This window comes from Heteronotia binoei, chromosome 20, assembly GCF_032191835.1.
Source record: "Heteronotia binoei isolate CCM8104 ecotype False Entrance Well chromosome 20, APGP_CSIRO_Hbin_v1, whole genome shotgun sequence".
Taxonomy (NCBI): domain Eukaryota; kingdom Metazoa; phylum Chordata; class Lepidosauria; order Squamata; family Gekkonidae; genus Heteronotia; species Heteronotia binoei.
This window is the reverse complement of record NC_083242.1, coordinates 9,048,410-9,071,341: the sequence shown is the minus strand read 5'-3', so window position 1 is coordinate 9,071,341 and position 22,932 is coordinate 9,048,410. Positions and strand designations below refer to the sequence as shown.

The following is a 22,932-nucleotide window of genomic DNA, read 5'->3' as shown; positions in this document are numbered from 1 at the left end:
TGTGACACAGAGTGTTGGACTGGATGGGCCACTGGCCTGATCCAACATGGCTTCTCTTATGTTCTTATGTGGCACAGAGTGTTGGATTGGATGGGCCATTGGCCTGATCCAACATGGCTTCTCTTATGTTCTTAAGGCAGAGGGACCTGGGAATGTTCAGTCTGGAGAAGAAGGGGGCGAGAAGGGACACGATTGCACTCTTGAAGTATTTGAAGGGCTGTCACATAGAGGAGGGCAGGGAGCTGTTCCTGTCGGCTGCAGAGGAGAGGAGTCGCAAGAATGGGTTTAAATTAAGGGCGGGAAGGTACCAGCTGAATACTAGGAAAAACTGTTTTTTTACAGCAAGAGTCATTCAGCGGTGGAATCAGCTCCCTAGGGAGGGGTTGAACTGACCCAAGGCCATTCCAGCAGCTGCAAGTGGAGGAGTGGGGAATCAAACCCAGTTCTCCCAGATAAGAGTCTGTGCATTTAACCACCGCACCAAACTGGCTCTATGTAATGGCAGCCGCAGTTGTAGAATTTTATGGGCCCTTGAGCACAGAATGTCAGCAGCCCCATATATTGCAGCTCCTTTCTACTGCTGTCACCCCCCCAAATTGTACAGCTCTATTCTCCCCCCCCCCAGTGACAACTCCCTTTCCCCTATATAAACTACGCTGAGAAAAGCAACGGGTGGCTTCCCTACTCTCTTGTTAGCCCCATCTGGATTTCTCAAAGGAACAAGGAAGGCGCTGCAGTGTTTCAAGGACACGGCAGAATGAGGTTCTCTTGGGCTCTGAGACGGCCGCCACCAGTAGACACCTCTTTCTCTGGAATATGGGAGAGTGATTTCGGGTATCTTCATAGCTCTTGGGGCTCAATGGTTTCCCAACCTCGCTAGCCTCTGACACCGGCCTTGCCAAGGATGAACAGCAGGAAGAGATGCCGTGCTCCGCAAAGGCAGCACCGACTCAGTAACAACTTTTGTGTCAAATCTTGTATTCTTTTTGCGAGTGGGAAAAAAAGTCAGGGGTTTTTTTTTAAAACAAAAAGTGATCACTGTGATGTGTTTCTGCAGCCTGAGGCAACAAATCTGGTTTGATCTTCACACCTCACTCATCGACGATCAACACCAAACACAGTTAGTCACACACAGAGTAGGTGGAATTCTCTCCTGTATCGGACCCGGTTTGGTATAGACGTGCACAAGTTCCAGAATTCTTTACAGGGCACCGTGTGATCTCCTCATTATGAATTCCCACGGCTTGCGCAGTCTAGTGATAATTTCGATTGGACAAGCCAAGATGACATTTCGCTACTTTGCATCCTCTTTCGTTGAGTTCGGCACAGCAGCCCTTGAGGATTTTCCTCTTACAACGTTCTACTTTGCAGCTCTCTTCTGACACCATTCCAGATGCCACATTAACACTTTTAAAGTCTGAAATTAAGATGCTGGGAAAGACAGCAGCTGTATCCGCCGTTTCCCAGATCAGCTGCCGACGCCACCTCTGTCACTGCGCCTTCAGAAAGCAATCTCACAACTTCTCGAAGGCGAGCTGAGAGACTCTTGACTCGCCGCGAATCTTGCCAGTGTGGAAAAACGGGATCCAAAATTGTGGGGTGTGAAGATAAAGCAGATGGTTAGGCATGGCCAAAGGGACCAGGTGCCTTCACTCGAGAGATGTCTGCACCCAGCAGATAAGAAAAGTTTGCAAGAAAGTTGAGAGAACTTAAACATTATTAGCGGGGCCACAAAATTTGGCGGCATCCCTTCTTGCACTCCTTTTGCCTCCCACCTTCTAAGCCTCTTTGCTTCCATACGCATTTCAGACCGCTGTGCAACTGGCGGGGGGGGGAGAAACGAAGTCATTGCAGTGTGTCTTCACGCCCCCCCCTCCCCCAAATTACAGCCAGCTGCTGAATTTTGAGCAGCAAATAGTGTGGTCTTTGCTTCAGCGAGTTATTTACAAAAAAAAAAAAAAAAAAGCAAAGAGCTATTAAATCTTCCTACATGAAACAGAGGACATCAGTTATTTTATAATCAGTAAACTGCATGCAGCTCTTTTGCTGACTTGGGAATAGGAGTGCAATATTATTACATGATTAAATACAGTTTGGCTATTGGAAAAAAGAAAGATATTTGTTTGTTTGCCTGGTTAGAGGAATTAGAGCAAGCTCAATATCGTCTTAACAAGCCAATAAAAGGAAGCAAACCAACTCAAAGCCAGCCGGAGGAACGAGGCTTCTGGCACTGTTGGCATACGGATGCTTGCTCTGGCATATACCGGATGAAGAAGAAGAAGAAGAAGATATTGGATTTATATCCCGCCCTCCACTCCGAAGAGTCTCAAAGCGGCTCACAATCTCCTTTCCCTTCCTCCCCCACAACAGACACCCTGTGAGGTAGATGAAGATATTGGATTTATATCCCGCCCTCCACTCCGAAGAGTCTCAGAGTGGCTCACAATCTCCTTTACCTTCCTCCCCCACAACAGACACCCTGTGAGGTGGGTGGGGCTGGAGAGGGCTCTCACAGCAGCTGCCCTTTCAAGGACAACCTCTGCCAGAGCTATGGCTGACCCACGGCCATTCCAGCAGCTGCAAGTGGAGGAGTGGGGAATCAAACCCGGTTCTCCCAGATAAGAGTCCGCACACTTAACCACTACACCAAACTAGCGTCCTAACATTCAGTTCCATCTTTATTATGGCCTATAGGCCATTCAGAAGCAGAGTAAAACAGAGAAAAACAATAAAAACACTAATATAAAATTAATTCGCTGCAGAAAACCTCTCTATCCATCGCTTGTCTTAAGATGCCCATAGTTAAAAGGTTAGAACCTGAGTAAATCGTTCACCGAACATTATCTCAACTCGTATTTCCATTGCCGAACATACAACGCCGCGGAAACAGTAGCTCCTTCCCGAAAGGGTATGAACATGTGCAGCCTTCCCAAAGACTGCCCATAGGGAAAGCGCCTGTCCTCCTACACAGTGATAAATGCAATAGGAAAAACCCATTAAAAACAAGACTTGAATGAATAATTCCCAATGTGGTTCGGATATATTCATCGAGGGAAGTTGTTGCAGCTGATAACGGAACATAAAGTTACATCTCTTTTGAGCGCTTTGAGTTCCAGAGGAGCTGCATCTGTTTAGCTGCTGAAGAATTCCCCCAGATGAAGATACTCAAAATGCATTAGGGAATTTGCTCCTTTAAATTAACACTGCACATAATTGGTTCTGCTGGCTGTCTTTTTCCCTGCCGTTGGCGAAGCCCTCTTTTTATCGCTTGCCCAAGCCGCTATGAGCCGAGCCGCCTTCTGGATTTCTGCCTGCCAGCAAGATCCTTGCAGTCATGATGAACAGATTTCCCTCATTCTGTCCCTTCCCTGCTCCGTGAGCACTTGGCCTCACCATCCCTTATCTTCTGATTGTGAGTAGGAGGATGTGCACCAGTTAGACTGCAGGTCTAGGATTGCATCCAAAGCCTTGCTCCTCCATGAAGCTGTTCTGGTGACCCTTGGGCCTTTGAGACGCTCTCAGACTAGCCTACCTCACAGGATGGTTATGAGATAAAGTAGGGAACAATTATAATGTTCCTTCCTTCCCGTCACAAATTCTCTCTGGGCTTTTCTCTCAAAAGCAGCTCTCGCTGAGCTCTCTCAGCCCCACCTACTTCACAAGGGTGTCTGTTGTGGGGAGGGGAAGGAGATTGTATGCCACTCCGAGTGAAGGGCAGGGTATAAAGCCAGACCGATGCCTCACTAGCAGTCGCTCTGCCCTTGGGCTTTTGCTTTCCTCGAATCAAGCCATCAATTCCCCACCAGCCGCCGCACGGGTGCATTTTGATCTGGGGCTCTTCTCGGTTTCCCTTCCCGCTCTGCGTTTAAAAAAAAAAAAAAAAATATTTGGACGCTGCGAAGGAAATTGGAGGGAGCCATGGATCAAAATGCAGCCGCATAGTGACTAGTGGGGAATTGATCACTCGAGCCAAGGAAAGGAGAATTCTGGGGGTGGAGTAGCTGCTAGTGAGGAAGCAGTCCCGATCTCGTCCACCTCCTCCTATTAAAAAACAAAAACAAACCTTGGTGGGATTCGTGGCCTTCTCGAACTGCACCCTCCCTACGCTCCGCCCTCAAATGTCTAAGAATTTTCCATCCCAGAGCTGACCACCCTGCTCAAGGCAATTGTCCATGCATCAGTTCAAACAAGACCTTGTATGCCTGAGTTCCAAAGAAGCAGAAGTAGAAGAAGAAGATGATGATGATGATATTGAATTTATATCCCGCCCTCCACTCTGAATCTCAGAGCGGCTCATAATCTCCTATATCTTCTCCCCCCACAACAGACACCCTGTGAGGTGGATGGGGCTGAGAGGGCTCCCACAGCAGCTGCCCTTTCAAGGACAACCTCTGCCAGAGCTATCCAGCAGGTGCAAGTGGAGGAGTGGGGAATCAAACCCGGCTCTCCCAGATAAGAGTCCACACACTTCACCACTACACCAAACTGGCTCTCCGGAAAATTTTGGAGCCCTCTCCAGTGTTGTGCTTGCTTTCTCGTATTTATCCCAATCCTACCCCGTCTGTGTTTCCTTCAGGTCTGACAGTTTCCCTCCTTAGACCTTTCAGGCTGTTCCAGCACTTGAATCGCCTCCCTCCGCCCTTTGATCGTTCCCAGCCCTTCGGTTTCTCCCTCAGACCCCAGCAATTGGCTCTAATGTTGGCTTGCTTGATATGATGGGGTGGCGTTCATCCTTTATTGACCAGCTGTCCGTAGTCATTTATAAATATATAAATCCATGCTGCGGAAGGGGAAAGTGCTCCCGCTTGCATTAGTTGCGGGGTGGGGGGGGATCGCCTGAGATGGGTGTTTAGAATGCAGAAGAGCATAAAAGGCCCTTTTCTATCTCGGGCAAGAATCGTTAAGCACTTGATAGATAGGGGTTGGTGGGTAGATTAAAAGCTGGGTGTTCGTTGTCTGCTTTTACGTTAGTGCTTTGTAATGTGGACGGATGACTCCAATGTGGACGTTGCCCATGTGTTAATGGGCCCATTATTGAACTGTGTTATGATTAGACTTTCCCTTTTGAAGGTCTCGAGGTTCTGAGCGGAAGGAGGCCAGGAGAGGCACAAGCTGCTTGGTCCCGGCCTAATTGGAGGCAGTATTAATGTCAGAAACTCCCTTCGAAATAATGGGTTTTCCTTTTATTGCTCCGCAGTTGGAGAATGTCCAGATGTTTGCCGCTTGCCACCATTTCTCATCCCCGAATAAAACAAACAGCTCTTAAATCCAGGGCCAGTACCCTCAGGAACAGAATCGGTCAAGAGGGGGAAAGGGAAGAAGGGTGTGGGGGTGTTGTGCTATAAATATGCGGTGAACTAGTTGCCCGGTTCCTTTCCTGAAATCTTCTCAGTGTGTTTGAGTTAGGAGTGAAGGGGGGGTGGAGAATGAGGAACAAGGGGGGGAACACAAATCAAGGGAAGTGGCTGTTGGCCTGGTGAAGCTCGGCAAAGGGGTAGAGGTGACCATTACTCCGTCTAAGCTGTGGAGCCTTGTGAGCAAAAAATCTGCTTTATGAGTTACTGGCATTAAAGTTGTGAGCTGCTGTATTCATTAGTTTGCACTGGAGCCATTTGTCCTGAGCGAAGGCAAAAATATCAAAGACAAAATGGGCTGGAGGCTAAAACACTGTGAGCTATCTCACACTAACTCCGCTTAGAGGAAACATTGGAGGTGACCTAGGCAATGAAAGAAAGCCAGTTTGGTGTAGTAGTTAAGAGCGCAGACTAATCTGGAGAGCCGGGATTGATTCTCTACTCTTCCCTAAGCAGCCAGTTGGGTGACCTTGGGTCAGTCACAGTTCTTTCAGAACTGTTCTCTCAAGAGCAATTCTCTCAGAGTTCTCTCAGCCCCATCAACCTCACAGGGTGTCTGTTGTGGGGAGAGGAAGGGAAAGGAGATTGTATAAGCTGCTCTGAGACTGCAAATGAAGGGCAGGATATAAATCCAACTCTTCTTCTTCTTCTTCTTCCTAAGTGATTGGGCTGCTGCTCTTTTCCTCAAATGAGCCGTTTTTCAGTGTTCAGTTCATCTGCAGCAGCACGCAGCCTGAAATATTAACCCTGCATGCATTTGTAGCTGGTTAAAAGCAACAACAAGGGTGCTGTCCTTTCCCAGGAGTCTAGTAAGTTCATAGTCTTCTGTAGGTCTACAAGAGGGGAAGAGCCAAAGCAGCGGCAGGTAACCTTTTTTGGTCCAGAGTGCTTGGAAATTGCATTGCCTATCTGCATGCCAGTAAGGAACAGAGGAGAGAGTTGTGCTTGGCAAGACATGCTGAGAGCTGACAGTGCTTAGGCAGACAGCCCCTCCCTCAGCTTGAGGAAGGGAATCATTGCCTGTGAGATTTCATGAGTCTCCGGCAGATTCTTGGCACTATCGAGAATCGGTGCAAATCTGGGAGGAGAAACTCCGGTGTCCCCTGAAACATGGACTTCCATTATAAACAGGGAGATGCTTCCTTGGGAACCTATTTTTGGAAGAAACAGATGGCGGTTGCAATCGGAAAGAACACAAGAGAAGCCATGTTGGATCAGGCCAATGGCTCATCCAGTCCAACACCCTGTCCAGGGCTTTATTTTGTAGCAGGAACTCATTTACATATGAGGCCACACCCCTGATGTAGCCAATCCTCCGAGAGCTTACAGGGCCAACTGTAAGCTCCAGGAGGATTAGCTACATTGGGGAGTGTGGCCTAAAATGCAAAAGAGCCAGTTTGGTGTAGTGGTTAAGTGTGCGGACTCTTATCTGGGAGAACTGGGTTTGATTCCCCACTCCTCCACTTGCACCTGCTGGCATGGCCTTGGGTCAGCCATAGCTCTGGCAGAGGTTGTCCTTGAAAGGGCAGCTGCTGGGAGAGCCCTCTCCAGCCCCACCCACCTCACAGGGTGTCTGTTGTGGGGGAGGAAGGTAAAGGAGATTGTGAGCCGCTCTGAGACTCTTCGGAGTGGAGGGTGGAATATAAATCCAATATCATCAAAAGAGTCCCTGCTATAAAACAAAAGCCCTGACCCTGTCATACAGTGGCCAAAAAACCCCAGGTGCCATCAGGGGTCCACCAGTGTGGCCAGGACACTAGAAGCCCTCCCACTGTTGTCCCTCCCAACCACCAAGAATACAGAACATCACTGCCCCATATATAAGGACATAAGAGAAGCCATGTTGGATCAGGCCAATGGCCCATGCAGTCCAACACTCTGAGTCACATAAGAACATAAGAGAAGCCATGATGGATCAGCCCAATGGCCCATCCAGTCCAACACTCTGTGTCACATAAGAACATAAGAGAAGCCATGTTGGATCAGGCCAATGGCCCACCAAGTCCAACATTCTGTGTCACACAGTGATCAAAAAACCCAGGTGCCATCAAGAGGACCATCAGTGGGGCCAGGAGACTATAAGTCCTCACACTGTTGCCCCTCCCAAACACCAAGAATACAAAGCATCACTGCCCCAGACAGAGAGTTCCAACAATACCTTGTGGCTAAAAGCCACTGATGGACCTCTGCTTCATCCAAAGAAGCCATTAAGGTAGGTGCTCAATCTACTTTCTAAACAGGGTAGGCGAACTTTGGAGAATCTAAGGAGGCAGGGTCCTGCTGCCTATTTGACAATGACCACTCTCATTTCTTAACTTTTATTTGTGATGAGCGTCATCATGCCCATTAGGTGCTCTTGAGAAGCACATTGGCACAGCACTGAAGCTGGGAGTTAGGAGGAGCTGACTCTCCGTAGCCACTTTCAGGGTGGTATTCTGCCCAGGTTTTTGGCTCTGATAAATTTAAGGATTTTCAAACTGCCAGCCCATTCTTTGATAACCCTTCAAGAATTCATGTGTGCTTTGAGGTAGGTTTGGTTGCATATCCGAAATTAAGTCCTCGGATCACATTTTAACGTTGAAATTATTCAGTAGGACACCAGGAAGTTGACTTGGGAAGACAAAATTCTGATTTTCCGTGATGATTTGGGGTTGGAGAATGCTGTCAAGTTGCCGGCAACTTATGGTGACTTTTCGTGGAGGCGACAAGAGGCAAGTAGAGGTGGCTTGCCATTGTCTTTCTCTGAATAGCAACCTGGGACTTCTGTTTGGGGTTTTTTTTTAATCTCACTGGTGTCTAGCAGCACCTTTTAGGTGGCAAAGAAAATGTGGATATTTTTTTGTGGCTCCGTAGTCAAAACAAATGTGCCCACTCATCATTGTTTCAGGCATGCTAAATTGAGAAAAAAAAAGATGGATCGGGTCTTCCAAGTCGCTCCAGAAGTTGTCTTTCCTTGGGGATTCAAACAAAGGGCCTCGTAACAAGTTATAGCTTCCCCCTATAAGTAATCTTCATCCGACATCCCTTAGAAAGCTGTTTAGGTCAGGAGAATTCCAAAAACCAAATGAAGCAAGGTGCCGGTTGCTTTTTTATGGATTGCACATAAATCAGGGAGGCCTAGCTTTATGTTTCAGAGCGTCCAAAAAAGCAAGGAGGATTGCTTTCCGCATGGCCAAAGTGCTGGTCTAAGGCACCTGCCCTTGCTGTGTCGGCTGGAATGACCCCGGTTCTATAAGGCCTTGTCTTTAGTAGACAGAATGATTTCCAAAGCATCCTAAAGAATATAAAGCTGCTGGAAGCACAACCCTGAATACATCAGCTGGCTCCAATCTGAACCACATGGTTCTCAAGTTCTCCATTAACAAATGAATGGTTACTCTTTACGCATACATGCACACACGCATGTGCACACATAGGGGAGGGACGGTGGCTCAGCGGAAGAGCATCTGCTTGGTAAGCAGAAGGTCCCAGGTTCAATCTCCAGCTGAAAAGGGTCCAGGCAAATAGGCGTGAAAAACCTCCGCTTGAGACCCTGGAGAGCCGCTGCCAGTCTGAGTAGACAGTACTGACTTTGATGGACTGAGGGTCTGATTCAGTATAAGGCAGCTTCATATGTTCCCACTTCAAAAAGGATGTGGACAGAATGGAGCAGGCACAGAGGAGAGGGAGGATGATCAGGGGCCTGGAGACCAAGTCCTAGGAGGAAAGGCTGAGGGACTTGGGAAGGTTCAGTCTGGAGAAAAGGAGGTTGAGGAGGGACATGATGGCTCTTTCAAAGTATTTGAAGGGCTGTAGCTTAGAGGAGGGCAGGGAGCTGTTCCTGCCGACAGCAGAAGATAGGACTTTCAACAGTGGGTTTAAATGAAGGGTGGGAAGATACTGGCTGGATACAGGGGGTGGGAAATTTTGCAGTACGAGTAGTTCAGCAGTCTGGGGCAACGGTGAGTTCCCCCTCACTGGCAGTTTTCAAGCAGCGGCGACTGGACAGACACTTGTCAGGGATACCCTAGGCTGATCCTGCATTGAGCAGGGGGTTGGGCTAGATTGCCTCTATGGACCCTTCCAGCTCTATGATTCTATATATGGACGGTGGAGAATGCAGTCAAGTTGCAGGCAACTTATGGTGACTTTTCGTGGAGGTTTCCAGACAAGAGGCAGGTAGAGGTGGCTTGCCATTGTCTTCCTCTGCGTAGCAACCTGGGACTTCCTTGATGGTCTCCCAGCCAAGTACTAATCAGGGCCAACCAGCCTAACCCTGCCTAGCTTCTGATATTTTGCTTCAGGAAGCTGCTTCTATTTTATTGTTAGAGCTCTGGCCCACCTCAGGAAACACTTCCCAGATTCATAGGAAGGGGGGAGCCACACGAGTTAGAGAATTATTTAGACTGATGGCGCAGAGTGGTAAAGCTGCAGTTCTGCAGTCCGAGCTCTGAATTTGATCCCGGCGGAAGGTGGGTTCAGGTATTCAGCTCAAGGTTGACTCAGCCTTCCATCCTTCCGAGGTCGGTAAAATGAGGACCCAGCTTGCTGGGGGGGGGGGAAGTGTAGAGGACTGGGGAGGGCAATGGCAAAGAACCCCGTAAAAAGTCTGCCGTGAAAATGTCATGGTGCAACATCACCCCAGAGTCGGAAACGACTGGTGCTTGCACAGGGGGCTACCTTTACCTTTTTATGGGAAAGGCTTTCAGAACGCCCCACGCTCTTTCCAAAGGGCTGAATCTTTCAGACATTTCAAAGCAAGACCTTCTAGCCGCCCTGAGCCTGCTTCGGCGGGGAGGGCGGGATATAAATACGAAAAATAAATAAATAAATAAATAAATAAATAAATAAATAAATAAATAAGACATAGCAGAGAGAACCTAAATTTTGAAATGCCCTTCTTTGCATTTCTAAGCTGGCCTGCTTGCTTTGAAAGCCATGAAAAGAAAGGTGCTTAGATTTGAGGTGTAAAGGCCCCAGCACCGTTTCGTCAGCTGGGGCTTTAAAATTCTATCAGAAAGGGGAGATCGTGCAATCCTCCGGAGTCTGCCATATTTAGTGGTGGAAACTGACATCCTGAAAGATCACGGGCTTCTTCTGGAAGACCTTTACGAACCATTTATCTTTTTTTTTAAATGGCTCTTCTGTCTCTCTGCGTATTCACAAAGAGATTGCCACGCGAGGAGTGTGTTTGGCTTAAACCCCCTTTTCGTTTTCCGATTACTTTTGCAGCCGAAGCCCATTTAATGGCTCTTATTCAAGCTGCCTCCCTGACCTTTTTTGCTAAGAGTGGTTTCAGAATGCTACGTATTAACTCACAGTTTGGGCAGCCCGATTTCTAATGCATTTTCCAACCAAGTGAACTTCCCCCCGGAGGAGAACACAAAGGTTGGATTCCATTGCACTTGCGTTGACATGAAATTTGGGGACCTTTCCTCCATTTTGTCATGAAACGGCTGATTTTGCACACCCTGGGACAGAGCTCTGATTCAGTTTGGTTTACTGAAATCTGCAAATCCGCCCCCCCCCCCCTCGCACAGAGAGCCAAGCTATTGGCACACCCGTATCTCTATGCAACGCACACAGAACTGCTGTCAGCATCTTTAATACAGTGTGCTGCCCTGCCACTTTCTGTGGATTTCAAACTTTTCCTCATAAATCCATTAATATGGATTTTTTACGCTCTTCGCGCACACAAAAAGCTTACCCATATTAGCCAGGCTTGTTTTATCCACATATTAAATGCATTTGTGGAGATTCAGATGTTGACTTGCTTTAAAGAAACCCCCCCCCCCAAAAAAAAGATAAATTATGCCATAAATCATGATTTCCAGTGCTGCGGTTTTTCCAGTCACGGTTTTATCAACTCTCCTTCGCCACCACCCCAGCCCTTTGCAACAGGTATCTTTTATGCCGTAATGATTTATTCTGGCTTCGGAACATTACCCTCAAACTAAGAGACGGAATATTTTCCATTTTAAAACAATAGAAAAGCATCAACTTCAACGGATTGCTGGAAATGTTGATAAGTAGTTCTTTATCTTTGGCCAGGCCTGTAAAAAGCTTTGCCAGTGAAAAACAGAAAGAGAAAGGGGGTTATGAATGCTGTGAGTGCTCACAGCAGTCTGTGGTGAGGCTCTCAGTGCTCTTACGACTGACGGTCCCCCTGGGCAGATCTCTGTGTTCCTCAAAGGCCCTCCGTCCTCAAAGCAAACGGTGGTGCCGAAAGGTGTGCAGCCTGCAGGCGGGAGGCAAATACTTGCGCATCACTTCTGTAGGCCAGCTCTGTGGGAAATGCTTTCAGAACTCTCTCTGTCTCTCTGGCATCTCCCCTGCGGCCGCAGGTCTTTTCCAAGTTGGATGCAGGCCTCCCTGTAGAGAGGGAAGCTTTTCTTGGTTCCCTTCCCAGGGCATTCTATTTTCGGCAAGCGGCGCATTGACCCTGTAGGTGCAGAAACAGCAGCAGAGGCCAAGTGAAAGCCAGGTAGATCTGAGCCAAGAGCAGGCACCCCTGGATTCTCTCTTAAGCAAGCCTCAATGAAGTGGGCGGGAACTGTGGGAAAAATCATTACAGCACGTTTGCTTCACTCACGTTAATTCCATCGGGGCCGAGAGAACTTAACGAGTGGGTTGCAATCCATGTTTGGTTTTGGTTGCAGGGTGGGATTTGCGTTTTCCATTCTGGCACCCAAAATGTCCTGTGACAGCACCGGGTGTAGTTGTCTAGCTTATCTGACGCATGTTCTCGAACACACACATCCCCAATCGCATGCTGTTGCTTTACTTAGTTGATTCCCACTGAGGTAAACTGAACAACTTTTTCTACTTCAGTGCTTATTGTTACTATCCCAAGAGCTGTCCCTCTACTTAAAGGGCTACCTCTTGGTAACACCTGATTATGGATTCACACAATCATTCTTCTCCTCTGATAATGTAATTCCCCTCCCTGTATTGAATCTGTTGGTATGAGAGACCAAAATGTCTTGAGATTGAAGAATGAAAGATAATTCTGCCCACCTAAGCCTTTAAAAAAAATGTAGCTTTGGAGGTGAAATTTGGTGGACTGCCACCTCGATCTGTAACCTTTTGATGTTTCAGTAACAAAACTGAACGTCTGGATATGACTTTATGACAGAGACTGTGTGGCGAGGTGGAAAAGGAAAGCGGGCACCTTAAGGGGTCAGGGGCTCCAGGTATAGGAGCGGGGAATTTAAGCCCCTGGGGAACTAACTCAGGGAGAATGCAACTGGGGAAAGAACAAGGGGTGAGGAAAGCAACTGGCTCAGTGGGCACAGACAGGAGAAGCACAGAAATAAACACTGCAAGCATCTAACCAGGCTCCGAGTCGTCTTAGTGATTTCTAGAGACTTCCGAGAAACTTTTTAAAATGTCAACAGACCGCTGAGATAATACTCTGACCCTTCCTAAAGTCAGCCTGAGGCTTCTCTTATATGTAATTTGGTGGGGATACATAGATCTATTGGATATGCGAGCAGCATAGAAAGTCTTGGGACTCTGAAGGACCTACTGATTAATCACATACATATTGTGACTTGAGGAATCAATTTCGGCGATGGGGGAATTAAAGAGATAAATGATTTCTGTCAAGGCAGTCTTGTACATACATCGCTCTTTCTGCATTTTGCCAACAACCAAGTGGGGAAGATGGTCCTTCTAGCTGGGAGATCTTTACTCATAAAGTTATGGCAATTGTCTCCATCATTCCTCTTATACAGAAAAGGTACAGCACATACTGCGCAATTATACAAAATGGATTTACTGGGAGTATTTTATATTCTGGCGGATGTTCTGTCAGGCGGGAGTTAAAAGGGGTGCTAGCCTCGCCAAGCCACCAGGACTGGAAAAATTACAGCACAATCCTACGCAGAGTTACTCTTGTCCAAGAAATTGATTTTAATAGGATAAATCTGCATAAGATTGCACTGCTGATTATTCCAATAAATTGGTAAAATGAGGCCATTTAGGGACCCAACGTGCCAATCACTGCTTCAGCCAATCCCCGTTCATTTGCACAAAGCTCTCGTTCAGTAGATTCCACTCCGAGCCTTTGATTTTTCAATGCAGAGCTGCAGAAAGATTAATTTTTGAGATGCCGATAGTTGTTAAAAATTATTTGTCATTGTTGCAAATGTTCTTTTTCGATTTGCAAATGGCAGCCAGGCATGATTGCGAGTGTCTTGCGTGCTTGATGATAACACATTTAGCATGTAAATCATCGGAGGTGGTGCAATTTCCAATCCTCAATATATATATATATATTTTAAAAAAAGAACAATCATTCACATCTGATATTTAGCTTGCAGGATTTGGTCCAGTGAAAGTGTTCATTTTTCACACACACGTACATCCATCATTATTAATAGACCAACAAAAGAAACTGCTGTAATGTTAGTATGGTGGTTCAGTAGATTCCGCTGGTCTGCTGGGAGAGGTGGTTAGGTTGCTCAAACATTCTGCAGAAGGTTGTCTCTGAAGCAGCAGGCTCCCGTTAAGACTGCAGATAATTGAGAGAGAGAGAGAGAGAGAGAGAGAGAGATATTCACACATCATCATCTGTGCTGCTGTCTTGGGTCCATGGGTGCAAAGCTCGTTTGCGGAAGGATAAGGCAGAGGAATCATTCCATCCCCCCATCTCCTGCCCGTTGAAAGAATTTCCAGGAGAAAATGAGAAATAACCCAATTAACTTTCCTTTTAAGTCACTCCTGAGTATCAGGAACATAAATCACAGGTCTCTCTCTCACATTTTTTTTTTTTTGTTATTTCCTTTGAAACGTGAGTGGCGGCTAAAGGTTTTCTCCCCTGTCTCCCATTTCTTCTTTCCGCATGTCATCGATTTTACTTGGCTATCCACTGGGCTGGGCATCACGCAGTGCCTACAGCGCCCCCGCAGAACGTCCAAGCAGAAGCTGTGAACTCGACTACCATTCGGTTCCTGTGGAACCCTCCTCCACAGCAGTTCATCAATGGGATCAACCAAGGATACAAGGTTTGGATTAATACATGCTACAATCATTTGTACTGGGGCCATAGCTTAGTACTAGAGCAGGGGTGGCAAAACTGTGGCTCTTTTGCACGTATTGTGCGACTTTTGAAGCTCCCACCACCCCATCGGCCAACCTGAAGAAGACATTTGTCTCTTTAAATCACTTCTCCAAACCAAGCCATCTCCAAGTTGCTTTCTTTCCACCTCCACCTCCATTCTCCCCCCCCCCTCTATTTTCCTTCCTTCCTTCCTTCCTTCCTTCCTTCCTTCCTTCCTTCCTTCCTTCCTTCCTTCCTTCCTTCCTTCCTTCCTTCCTTCCTTCCTTCCTTCCTTCCTTCCTTCCTTCCTTCCTTCCTTCCTTCCCTCCCTCCCTCCCTGTCCTGTAGCTCTCAAACATCTGCTGTTTATTCTATGTGGCTTTAACACAGGATCTATCACTGGCATCTCTGGTTATATGAACATATGAAGCTGCCTTGTACTGAATCAGACTCTCAGTCCATCACAGTCAGTATTGTCTACTCAGACTGGCAGCGGCTCTCCAGGGTATCAAGCTGAGGTATTTCACTTGGACCCTTTTTAGTTGGAGATGCTGGGGATTGAACCTGGGACGTTCTACTTACCAAGCAGATGCTCTACCATTGAGCCACAGTCCCTCCCTGGTTCAAAGGGATCAAGTAGCAGGTGATGGGAAAGTCCTCCAACTGGGACTCCAGAGAAGCCACTAATACTCAGAATGACAAAAATTTGTTTTATTAGACCAGTTGGAATAGCCAGCTCCGTACCAGCAGTGTGATGTAAATTCTATGATTTGGTGATGGTGGAAAGTGCTATCGAATTGCAGCTGACTTAAGAGTAAAGCCCATAGGTTCTTTAAGACAAGACATTCAGGGGTGGTTTGCCGCTGCTTTCCTCTGTGCAGCAACCCTGGTGGTCCTTGGTGGTCTTTTATCCAAGTAGTAACCAGAGCTGACCCTGCTGAGCTTCTGAACTTCTGAGATTGGATGAGAGCAGGTTAGCCTGGACCATCCAGGTCAAGGCAAGAGATGAGCAGACGTGGTTTGCCGTTGCTCACCTCCGCATAGCAACTTTGGATTTCTTCGCTGGTCTCCCATCGAAGTAGTAACCAGGGCAGACCCTGGTTTGATTCAGAGATCATCACAAAGAGATGGGAAGAGACACTAAACCAACCTGTTACGCAACATACAGGGTCGTTGTTGTATGTTGAGATTTGTACTATTTGACCTCTGAAGAAGGCCTCTGCAGGCCGAAACATGTCAAATTATACATGGTTCTTTCATGTGCGTTTGTCACTTTGATGATTTTAGGAGGCTACATTTGGGCCTCTACGAGGTTTTTATGGTTTTGTAATAAACATGTATATTTTGTCTATAGCCAGGGGTTTTTTTGAGCAGGAACGCGCAGGAACACAGTTCCTGCTGGTTTGGCGTCAGTGGGTGTAGCCTAATATGCAAATGAGTCCCTACTGGGCCTTTTCTTTAAAAGCCCTGTGTGGAACAATGGTGATGTCAGGGGGTGTGACTTAATATGCAAATGAATTCCTGCTGGGCTTTTTCTACCAAAAAAGCCCTGTCCATAACTATTAATGTTTTTAACTTTTGGCCCCTTCCTAGTATTCTAAATTTGCTTTGGAGGTTTCAGGTTCAGAGGTAGCTTAGGCCAGGGCAATTAATTGTCATCAAGTCACAGTCAGTAGATTGTGAGCTTTTAAGGTTATCAGGACTAGAGATGTAAAATTTCTGGAAATTTTGACCATTTTTTGTGGGGGGTTTGGGAGGGGGTGTGGTGGAAATTTTCAGAAAAATTGAAAAAACAATGCCACATTAGCACTTCTTTTTTCTTTCCCAGATTGAAAGTCATTCTGTTACTTTAGGAACATAAAATATGACTATGGACAATTTTACTTGGCATGAAATTATCACAACTAGCATATTAAAAATATAGTGTATCCAAACAATTATTACAAACAGAATTTACTTTTTAAATAATAGTTATTTGTAATTGTAACAAATGGAGCAACCATCTCCGGAACTGTTTACTAGTTTATGTGGAACAGACAAAAAAAAAAACAAACCTCCACAAAACAATTTTTAAAAATCCAGAAGTAACAATTATTCATGTTTCCTCTCCACAGTATTAAATACAAATTAAAAAAAACCTCATTCTCATAAAAAGAATTGCAGAGGGGAGGAGTGTATAGAAAGGAGTGTAGGACTAAGTTTCAATGAATAGGCATGACCTAGGACTTGCTTGTCCTCAGTGCACAGAAATTAGAATAATCTGATACCATACATATTTTTTAGGAATGATTTGGAATATATCTGAACACCTTGTCTTAAAATATTTTATTCATCATGTGAAAATAAATGTTCCATAATCAATTTTCTTTTCTTTTTTCAATTTTTCCAATTTTTTGGAAAAAAACAAACAAAAAAAGGCTTCAGGGGAAAAAAAAACAGGAAAAAAAAGTTTTCCCCCCAAAATTTTCCAAGTTTTTTCTGGGCCTTCACATCTCTAATCAGGACAAGAGCTGGTCACAGGTGGTTTGTCATTGTCTTCCTCTGCATAACGACTGTGGAATTCTTTGTTGCTCTCCCACCCAAATACTAACTAGTGCTCACCCTGCTTAGCTTCTGAGATCTGATGAGATGGGACTCTCTCTTCATATTGACCAAGCTTGCTGCTCATTTGGATCCAGCTGGGTCATCTTTGAGTGACCGCTGGCACAGGTTATCAGTCAGTCAACACAGAGTTGCCATGTTGGGTTTCCACTCAGCTTCTGTGATCCACTGAATGGACTGACAGATTTGGATCAATTCTGACAGATCCAGACTCCATACCTGATCGAGTCATTCATTTGTTGGGGAACAAAGAGCAAGCTGTCATGAATGATATGCTTGTGTTGCGGTCATGAACTGTGAGACGTGTGCAGTGGGGTCGCTGCTGAAGTTGGTGTAGCACCAGAAAGCTGAATCTGATCCTCTGGACCACAAGAGGACTCTCAGCCATGTTAAGAAGGATGGAAGAAAGAGAGTGGTCAAAGGAGAATTTGGAGAGGAAGGCTGCAGAGCAGGGGTGTCAAACATGCAGCCCAGGGGCTGAATCAGGCCCCCGAGCCAACTGGCTGTCATCTACTTTCTTCTACTGAGCCAAGCCTCTCTTCCTTCTATTGGCTGAGGCTCCTCCCCCGCCAGTCCCCTGGAAAGAAGGAAAGAGCCAGAGCTTCCTTTGCCCCGTTCCTTGGATCCCATGGGAGAAATACAAAGAAAGCACCTTTAAGACCAGCGAGTGCTAACGTTTTAAAGCATGTTTTAAGGTTGTTTTCTTAAATCTTTAATTGTGTTTGTCTGTGTCCTTTACAAAGTTTATATCCCTACCTGATTTTAAATAGGTACGTACATGGCCTAGCCCTACCCGACATGGTCCGACCCAACAAGGTCTCATTTATGTCAGATCTAGCCCTCATAACAAATGCATTTGACACCTCTTAAAGCCTCAAAACCAGCTTTTCATCAGGCTTTCATTTTCCTCCACTACTTAAACCGAATATTATTTAGGAAAAAAATAGCTGAAAAGCCTAAATGGGCTGATTCATACTTGCCAATGAGAAGCGTTCTCCTTGCTTTTCTCTGTCAACTCATTGCTTTCCTGTGCCTGAATGCCTTTAGATAGAATAGCTTTGCAGATGGTACTTCTCTTACAGGTATACCCCCCCAGTACCCTAATGTGGGCAGTGTGGGAAGGGCCTTTTCCACCACATTTCCTTGTACTGCATAATTTGTGTAATGATTTTACAAATTACCAGTAGTCACAATTCTGTGTCTTGGCTTACCTCCCATTGTGTTTCTCCCCGCGCGCCCCCCCCCCCCCTTGGCAAAAGCACTCTGATTCATTCTAAGGGACTGTGTAGCATGAAACTCTTAGAAAGCAAGGAGATGTAAAAGCACAGCCATTGACATTTGGGCATTTCTATTGTGCTTTGCAGATATAATTTAGAAAAGCAAAGCCAAGCCCCCCCCCCCCTCTTTTTTTTCTGTTTTGCCATTAGGAGACTGTTTCTTTTCTTGGAAACGGGCTTGAATTCCGGCGAGGCTTTCAAGCGTGGTTTGACAATTCCAGGAGAAAAAGGGAGAGGCGGAGCCAAAACCCACCCTGCTTTCTCCAGTGTTGCTAAGAAGCTGGTTCGCTTTACCTGGGACTCGCATAGAAGGGCGAAGGGTGAATTATATATGCTCGCTGTTAAAGTTTATGGACACATTGGCCAGGTTCCAAGAGGCTGCAGGAATACCAGAAGACTGAGGCTGCGCTGTTCCATAAACTGATGCACATCTAACCCGCTCGAAATCAGTGGGCTTCAATTGGAATAACTCTGCGTAGGTTTGCACTGTCGGCACACAGCACTCTCCCACCCACCCCCCCTCCATTGTCAAAAAAATGGTGATGGCTCAGTGGTGGTACATTTACAAGGTCACAATTTAATCTGGTTCACTCTCCAGCATCACTAGTTAAAGCAGGGGTGTCAAACTCATATGTTATGAGGGCCAGATCTGACATCAACGAGACCTTGTTGGGCCGGGCCATGTGCATGAAATATAAAAACTTTACAAAGCACACAAACACAATAAAAGGTTTTTAAAAACTTAAAATGAAACATGCTTAAAACATTAAGCACTCGTTGGCCTTAATGGTGCTTTCTTTGTATCTCTCTTGTGTGATCCAGGAGACAGAGCAAAAGAAGCTCTGGCTCTTTCTTTCCTTCCCCAGGGGACCAGGAGGGGGAGGAGCCTTAGCCAATAAAAGGAAGAGAGGCTTGGCACAGTAGCTCTCCTCATCCCCAAGGGAGGAGCCTCAGCCAATGGAGAAAATAGAGACTTTGCTCTGTAGCTCCTGTGCGATTGAGCAAGCCTGGCAAAGCAAACTGTGATGCAGAAGTAAGTAAGAGAGAGGGAGAAGGAAGCAGATGACAGTCAGTTGCTCAGGGGGCTGATAGGAGCCCTCTAGGGGCTTGATATGGCCCCCAGGTCTCATGTTTGACACCCCTGAGTTAAAGGGTCTCTTGAGGCAAGGAAGAGAAAAGATTTTTCTCTGCCCAAGGTACAGCCACTGCTTGTCAGAGTAAACAGTATTCAGCAAGATGCACCAATGTTCTGACTTGGTGTGTTGAAGCTTCTTGAGTTCCTATGTTCTTGTTTTGTATTTTGTGCAGTGTGTATGTGTGTGCATGAGTCATGGTGGCTTCCAGTGACCCCTATTTGGGGCCTGGAGGATGTTCAGAAAGGTGACTTCTATCACCTGCCTCTGCCTCCCAGCCCTGGTATTCCAAGAAGGTCTCCCATCCAAGTACTTGCCAGGTTTGGCCCCGCTTGGCTTCCGAGATCTGACAAGATCGGGCTTGCCTTGGCTATCCAGGTCAGGGCATGAGTTCCTATGTCCTTTTTATGTATTCGCTCCCTCTCGTTCTCTCACTCCCGTGGAAATGGTTTAAAAAATTAAAATAATATTTTTCTTTATGGTAAACTCAAGCAGTTTATGGAAAATCAAAAAGTTTCAAAATAGGAAACAACATAAACGCACCAGTAATATTACACAAATTAAGACAAAGTTAAGTAATTAGCAAAACGGATTCTTAAAAAAGGTGACCATTTTTCTATTACCGATTTACGTTGAGGAGTATCGGCACGTGACCGCAAATCATCCGTAATCTTATCTAGTGAAAAGTAATCCCAGACTTTGAGATACCAAGCCCATAGACTAGGGGATTGCTCATCTTTCCATTGACAAGCAATAGCTAAAGTAAGTAAAGTCATTATAAGCTCTTTATCCTGTTTCAAAGCAAATCCAGATTCCCATGGATTTAAAAGAATCAAACTCAGAGAGAATGGGATCATAACCCCTGTAATTTTGAAAATTTCCTTAGCTACCTGTTTCCAGAAAGTGGCAATCACCGGGCAAGACCACCAAGCATGGTAAAAGGTAGCCTTAAAACCACGTTTCCAACAGTGAGGGGACATATCAGGAATGGAATGTGAAAGTTGAGCAGGAGTTAGGTACCATCTAGAAATAACCTTATCCATTTTAAACCTAATATTAACAGCGGGTGATGTGTACGCCGTAGTATTCCAAATACGGCTCCATTGAACTTCAGATAAAGAAACACCTAAATCCTTGTGCCAAGCATTTTGGTAATTATGTAGGAAAGGAATTTTTGAGCTTGCCGGCATATTATAAATTCTCTGAATTAACCCTTTAATGGTGTTCACATCAAAATATAATATTTTTTTTTCGAAATCAGAGAGTAATACATGTACAGGAAAAATTAATTTGTGAGTGCACCGCAAATGTTGTAATTGGAGGCATTCAGACCAATGCAAAACCATAAAATGGTTCTTTTCTAACTTTGTTTTTTCCTTTTTTAGTCGCCATCTTGACTATTTTGGTAGGTATTCTGCTGTTTTCTAAGACACCAGGTATGGCCGGTGCAAAAACCTGAAACCATTTTTCCCCCCATGATAAATCTCCTGGAAAAAGTACCGGGGAAGCTTTCTGCTTCTCTTCAATGTGGCTTGCCTGAAGGCAGCAGAGCCAATGCACTCTCGTGAGCCAAGCGGCCAGGACTCCGTGCCTTGTTTACCTGCTCCTAGGGTCAATTAGCATCAATTAACAACAATTAACATCGTTGAGCAGGGCTCATTCAGCTGCAGAAGGGCTCTTGTGATGAGAAAGGTAATGAGGGGAGTGCGTTGGAAAGGCCCTTTCAGCTGCGCGGATGGAGAGCCGTTCCATTTTAGCTTGTTCGATTTCTGTTCCAGCAGGGGAATGGCTGCCAACTCTTTAGAGCATTTGGAGAAAGGCTTTCTTTTGGGTTTATTAAGCAGCAGGCTCTGAGATCCCTGCTCGGGCACTCTTGTTCACAGATCCTGGAATAAAGACCCTTTGCAGGAAGCAGGCCCTGCAGTGGTCTCTTCCAAACTCAAGCCATTCTTCAACTCTATGATTCTATGATTCTCTTTTTAGGAAGGAAACAAGGCAGGAGATGGTGTGACCAGGGCTTTTTTTTGTAGCAGGAGCTCCATTGCCTATTAGGCCACACCCCCTGGATGTACCCAATCCTCCCAGAGCTTACAGGGCTCTTCTCACAGGGCCTGCTATAAGCTCTTGGAGGATTGGCTGCATCGTGGTGTGTGGCCTAATATGCAAAAGTGTTCCTGCTACAAGCCTGGGTGTGACAGTCCTCAGACATGTATCGTGCATGCTGGGGAGGTCTCGGGGTCAAAGAATCACTCCTGTATTTAAATTAGCCCCAGATCTGCCTTTCTCCCAGCTCATGCAGGACTAGGCTTGCCAAGCCCCAGGTCCCAGCGGGGGACCTGTCTCCAGTCTCCAATTGGAAAGGCTTCCTCTTGGAATGGGGTGTCTGTGTTACTTGGAAGAAGTTGGCTGCAACTCGTGAGTAGAGAGGCCAATTCCTCACTTCAGAGTCGCCAGTAAGGCGGGGGGGGGGGGGTACATCTGCTGAGCACTTCATTATTCCCTATGTGGAGATCTATTCTCATAGGGTATAATGGGGAATTGATCTGGAGGTTTTTGGGGGCTCTGGGGGAGCTGTTTACTGAGGTAGAGGCAAAAAAAATTCAGTATAATATCTAGTGCCTCTCCCCAAAGTACACCCCAAGTTTCAAAACGATTGGACCAGGGGGTCCAATTCTATGAGCCCCAAAAAGAAGGTGCCCCTATCCTTTATTATTTCCTATGGAAGGAAGACATTTAAAAAGGTGTGCTGTCCCTTTAAATGTGATGGCCAGAACTCCCTTGGAGTTCAATTATGCTTCTCACACCCTTGTTCCTGGATCCGCCCCCAATGTCTCCTGGATCCGCCCCCAAAGTCTCCTGGCTCCACCCCAAAGTCCCCAGATATTTCTTGAATTGGACTTGGCAACCCTATGCAAGACCAAAGGTTGGGTAGGAAAGGAAAGGTCCCCTGTGCAAGCACCAGTCATTTCTGACTCTGGAGTGACGTTGCTTTCACAACATTTTCATGGCAGACTTTTTATGGGGTGGTTTGCCCTTGCCTTCCCCAGTCATCTACACTTTCCTCCCCATGGGAAATGGGTCCTCATTTGACCGACCTCGGAAGGATGGAAGGCTGAGTCAACCTGGAGCCGGCTACCTGAATCCAGCTTCTGCCGGGGATCAAACTCAGGTCGTGAGCAGAGCTTAGGACTACAGTACTGCAGCTTTAACACTCTGTGCCAAGGAGCTCTTAAGGTTGGGTAACCATATCCCAAAACAATAAAAAATATAAAATCCATATATTCATTACAGCGCTAGGGGTCCCAACCCTCCCGCCCTGGCGGGGGACCCCAGGATTTCCCCCCTCTTCCCCCACTCCCCCCAAAAATGGAAATGGCGAAGCCGCCCCGTCCCGGAGGGGGGAAATGGCGAGCCGCCCCGTCCCGGAGCGTGCGAGGCCGCCGCGCCACGCCGCTGCCGCCCCCTTCCCGCCCAGTGAGGCCGCAGGCGGCGGGCCCGCCGGCGCCCAGCAGCAGGAGGAGGCGGCGGTGGCGGAGGAGCACAGG

General features: G+C 46.5%; 1 protein-coding gene across 1 annotated transcript in view; it reads left to right on the top strand.

Annotated features, from left to right (window-relative positions):
• The window catches only part of SDK1 (sidekick cell adhesion molecule 1), a 936,924-nt gene that overhangs the window by 638,783 nt on the left and 275,209 nt on the right, over positions 1-22,932 (top strand). The window contains exon 20 of the mRNA XM_060260466.1: positions 14,226-14,341. Coding sequence (XP_060116449.1) covers positions 14,226-14,341 — 116 coding nt within the window. The remainder of the gene's footprint in view (positions 1-14,225; positions 14,342-22,932) is intronic.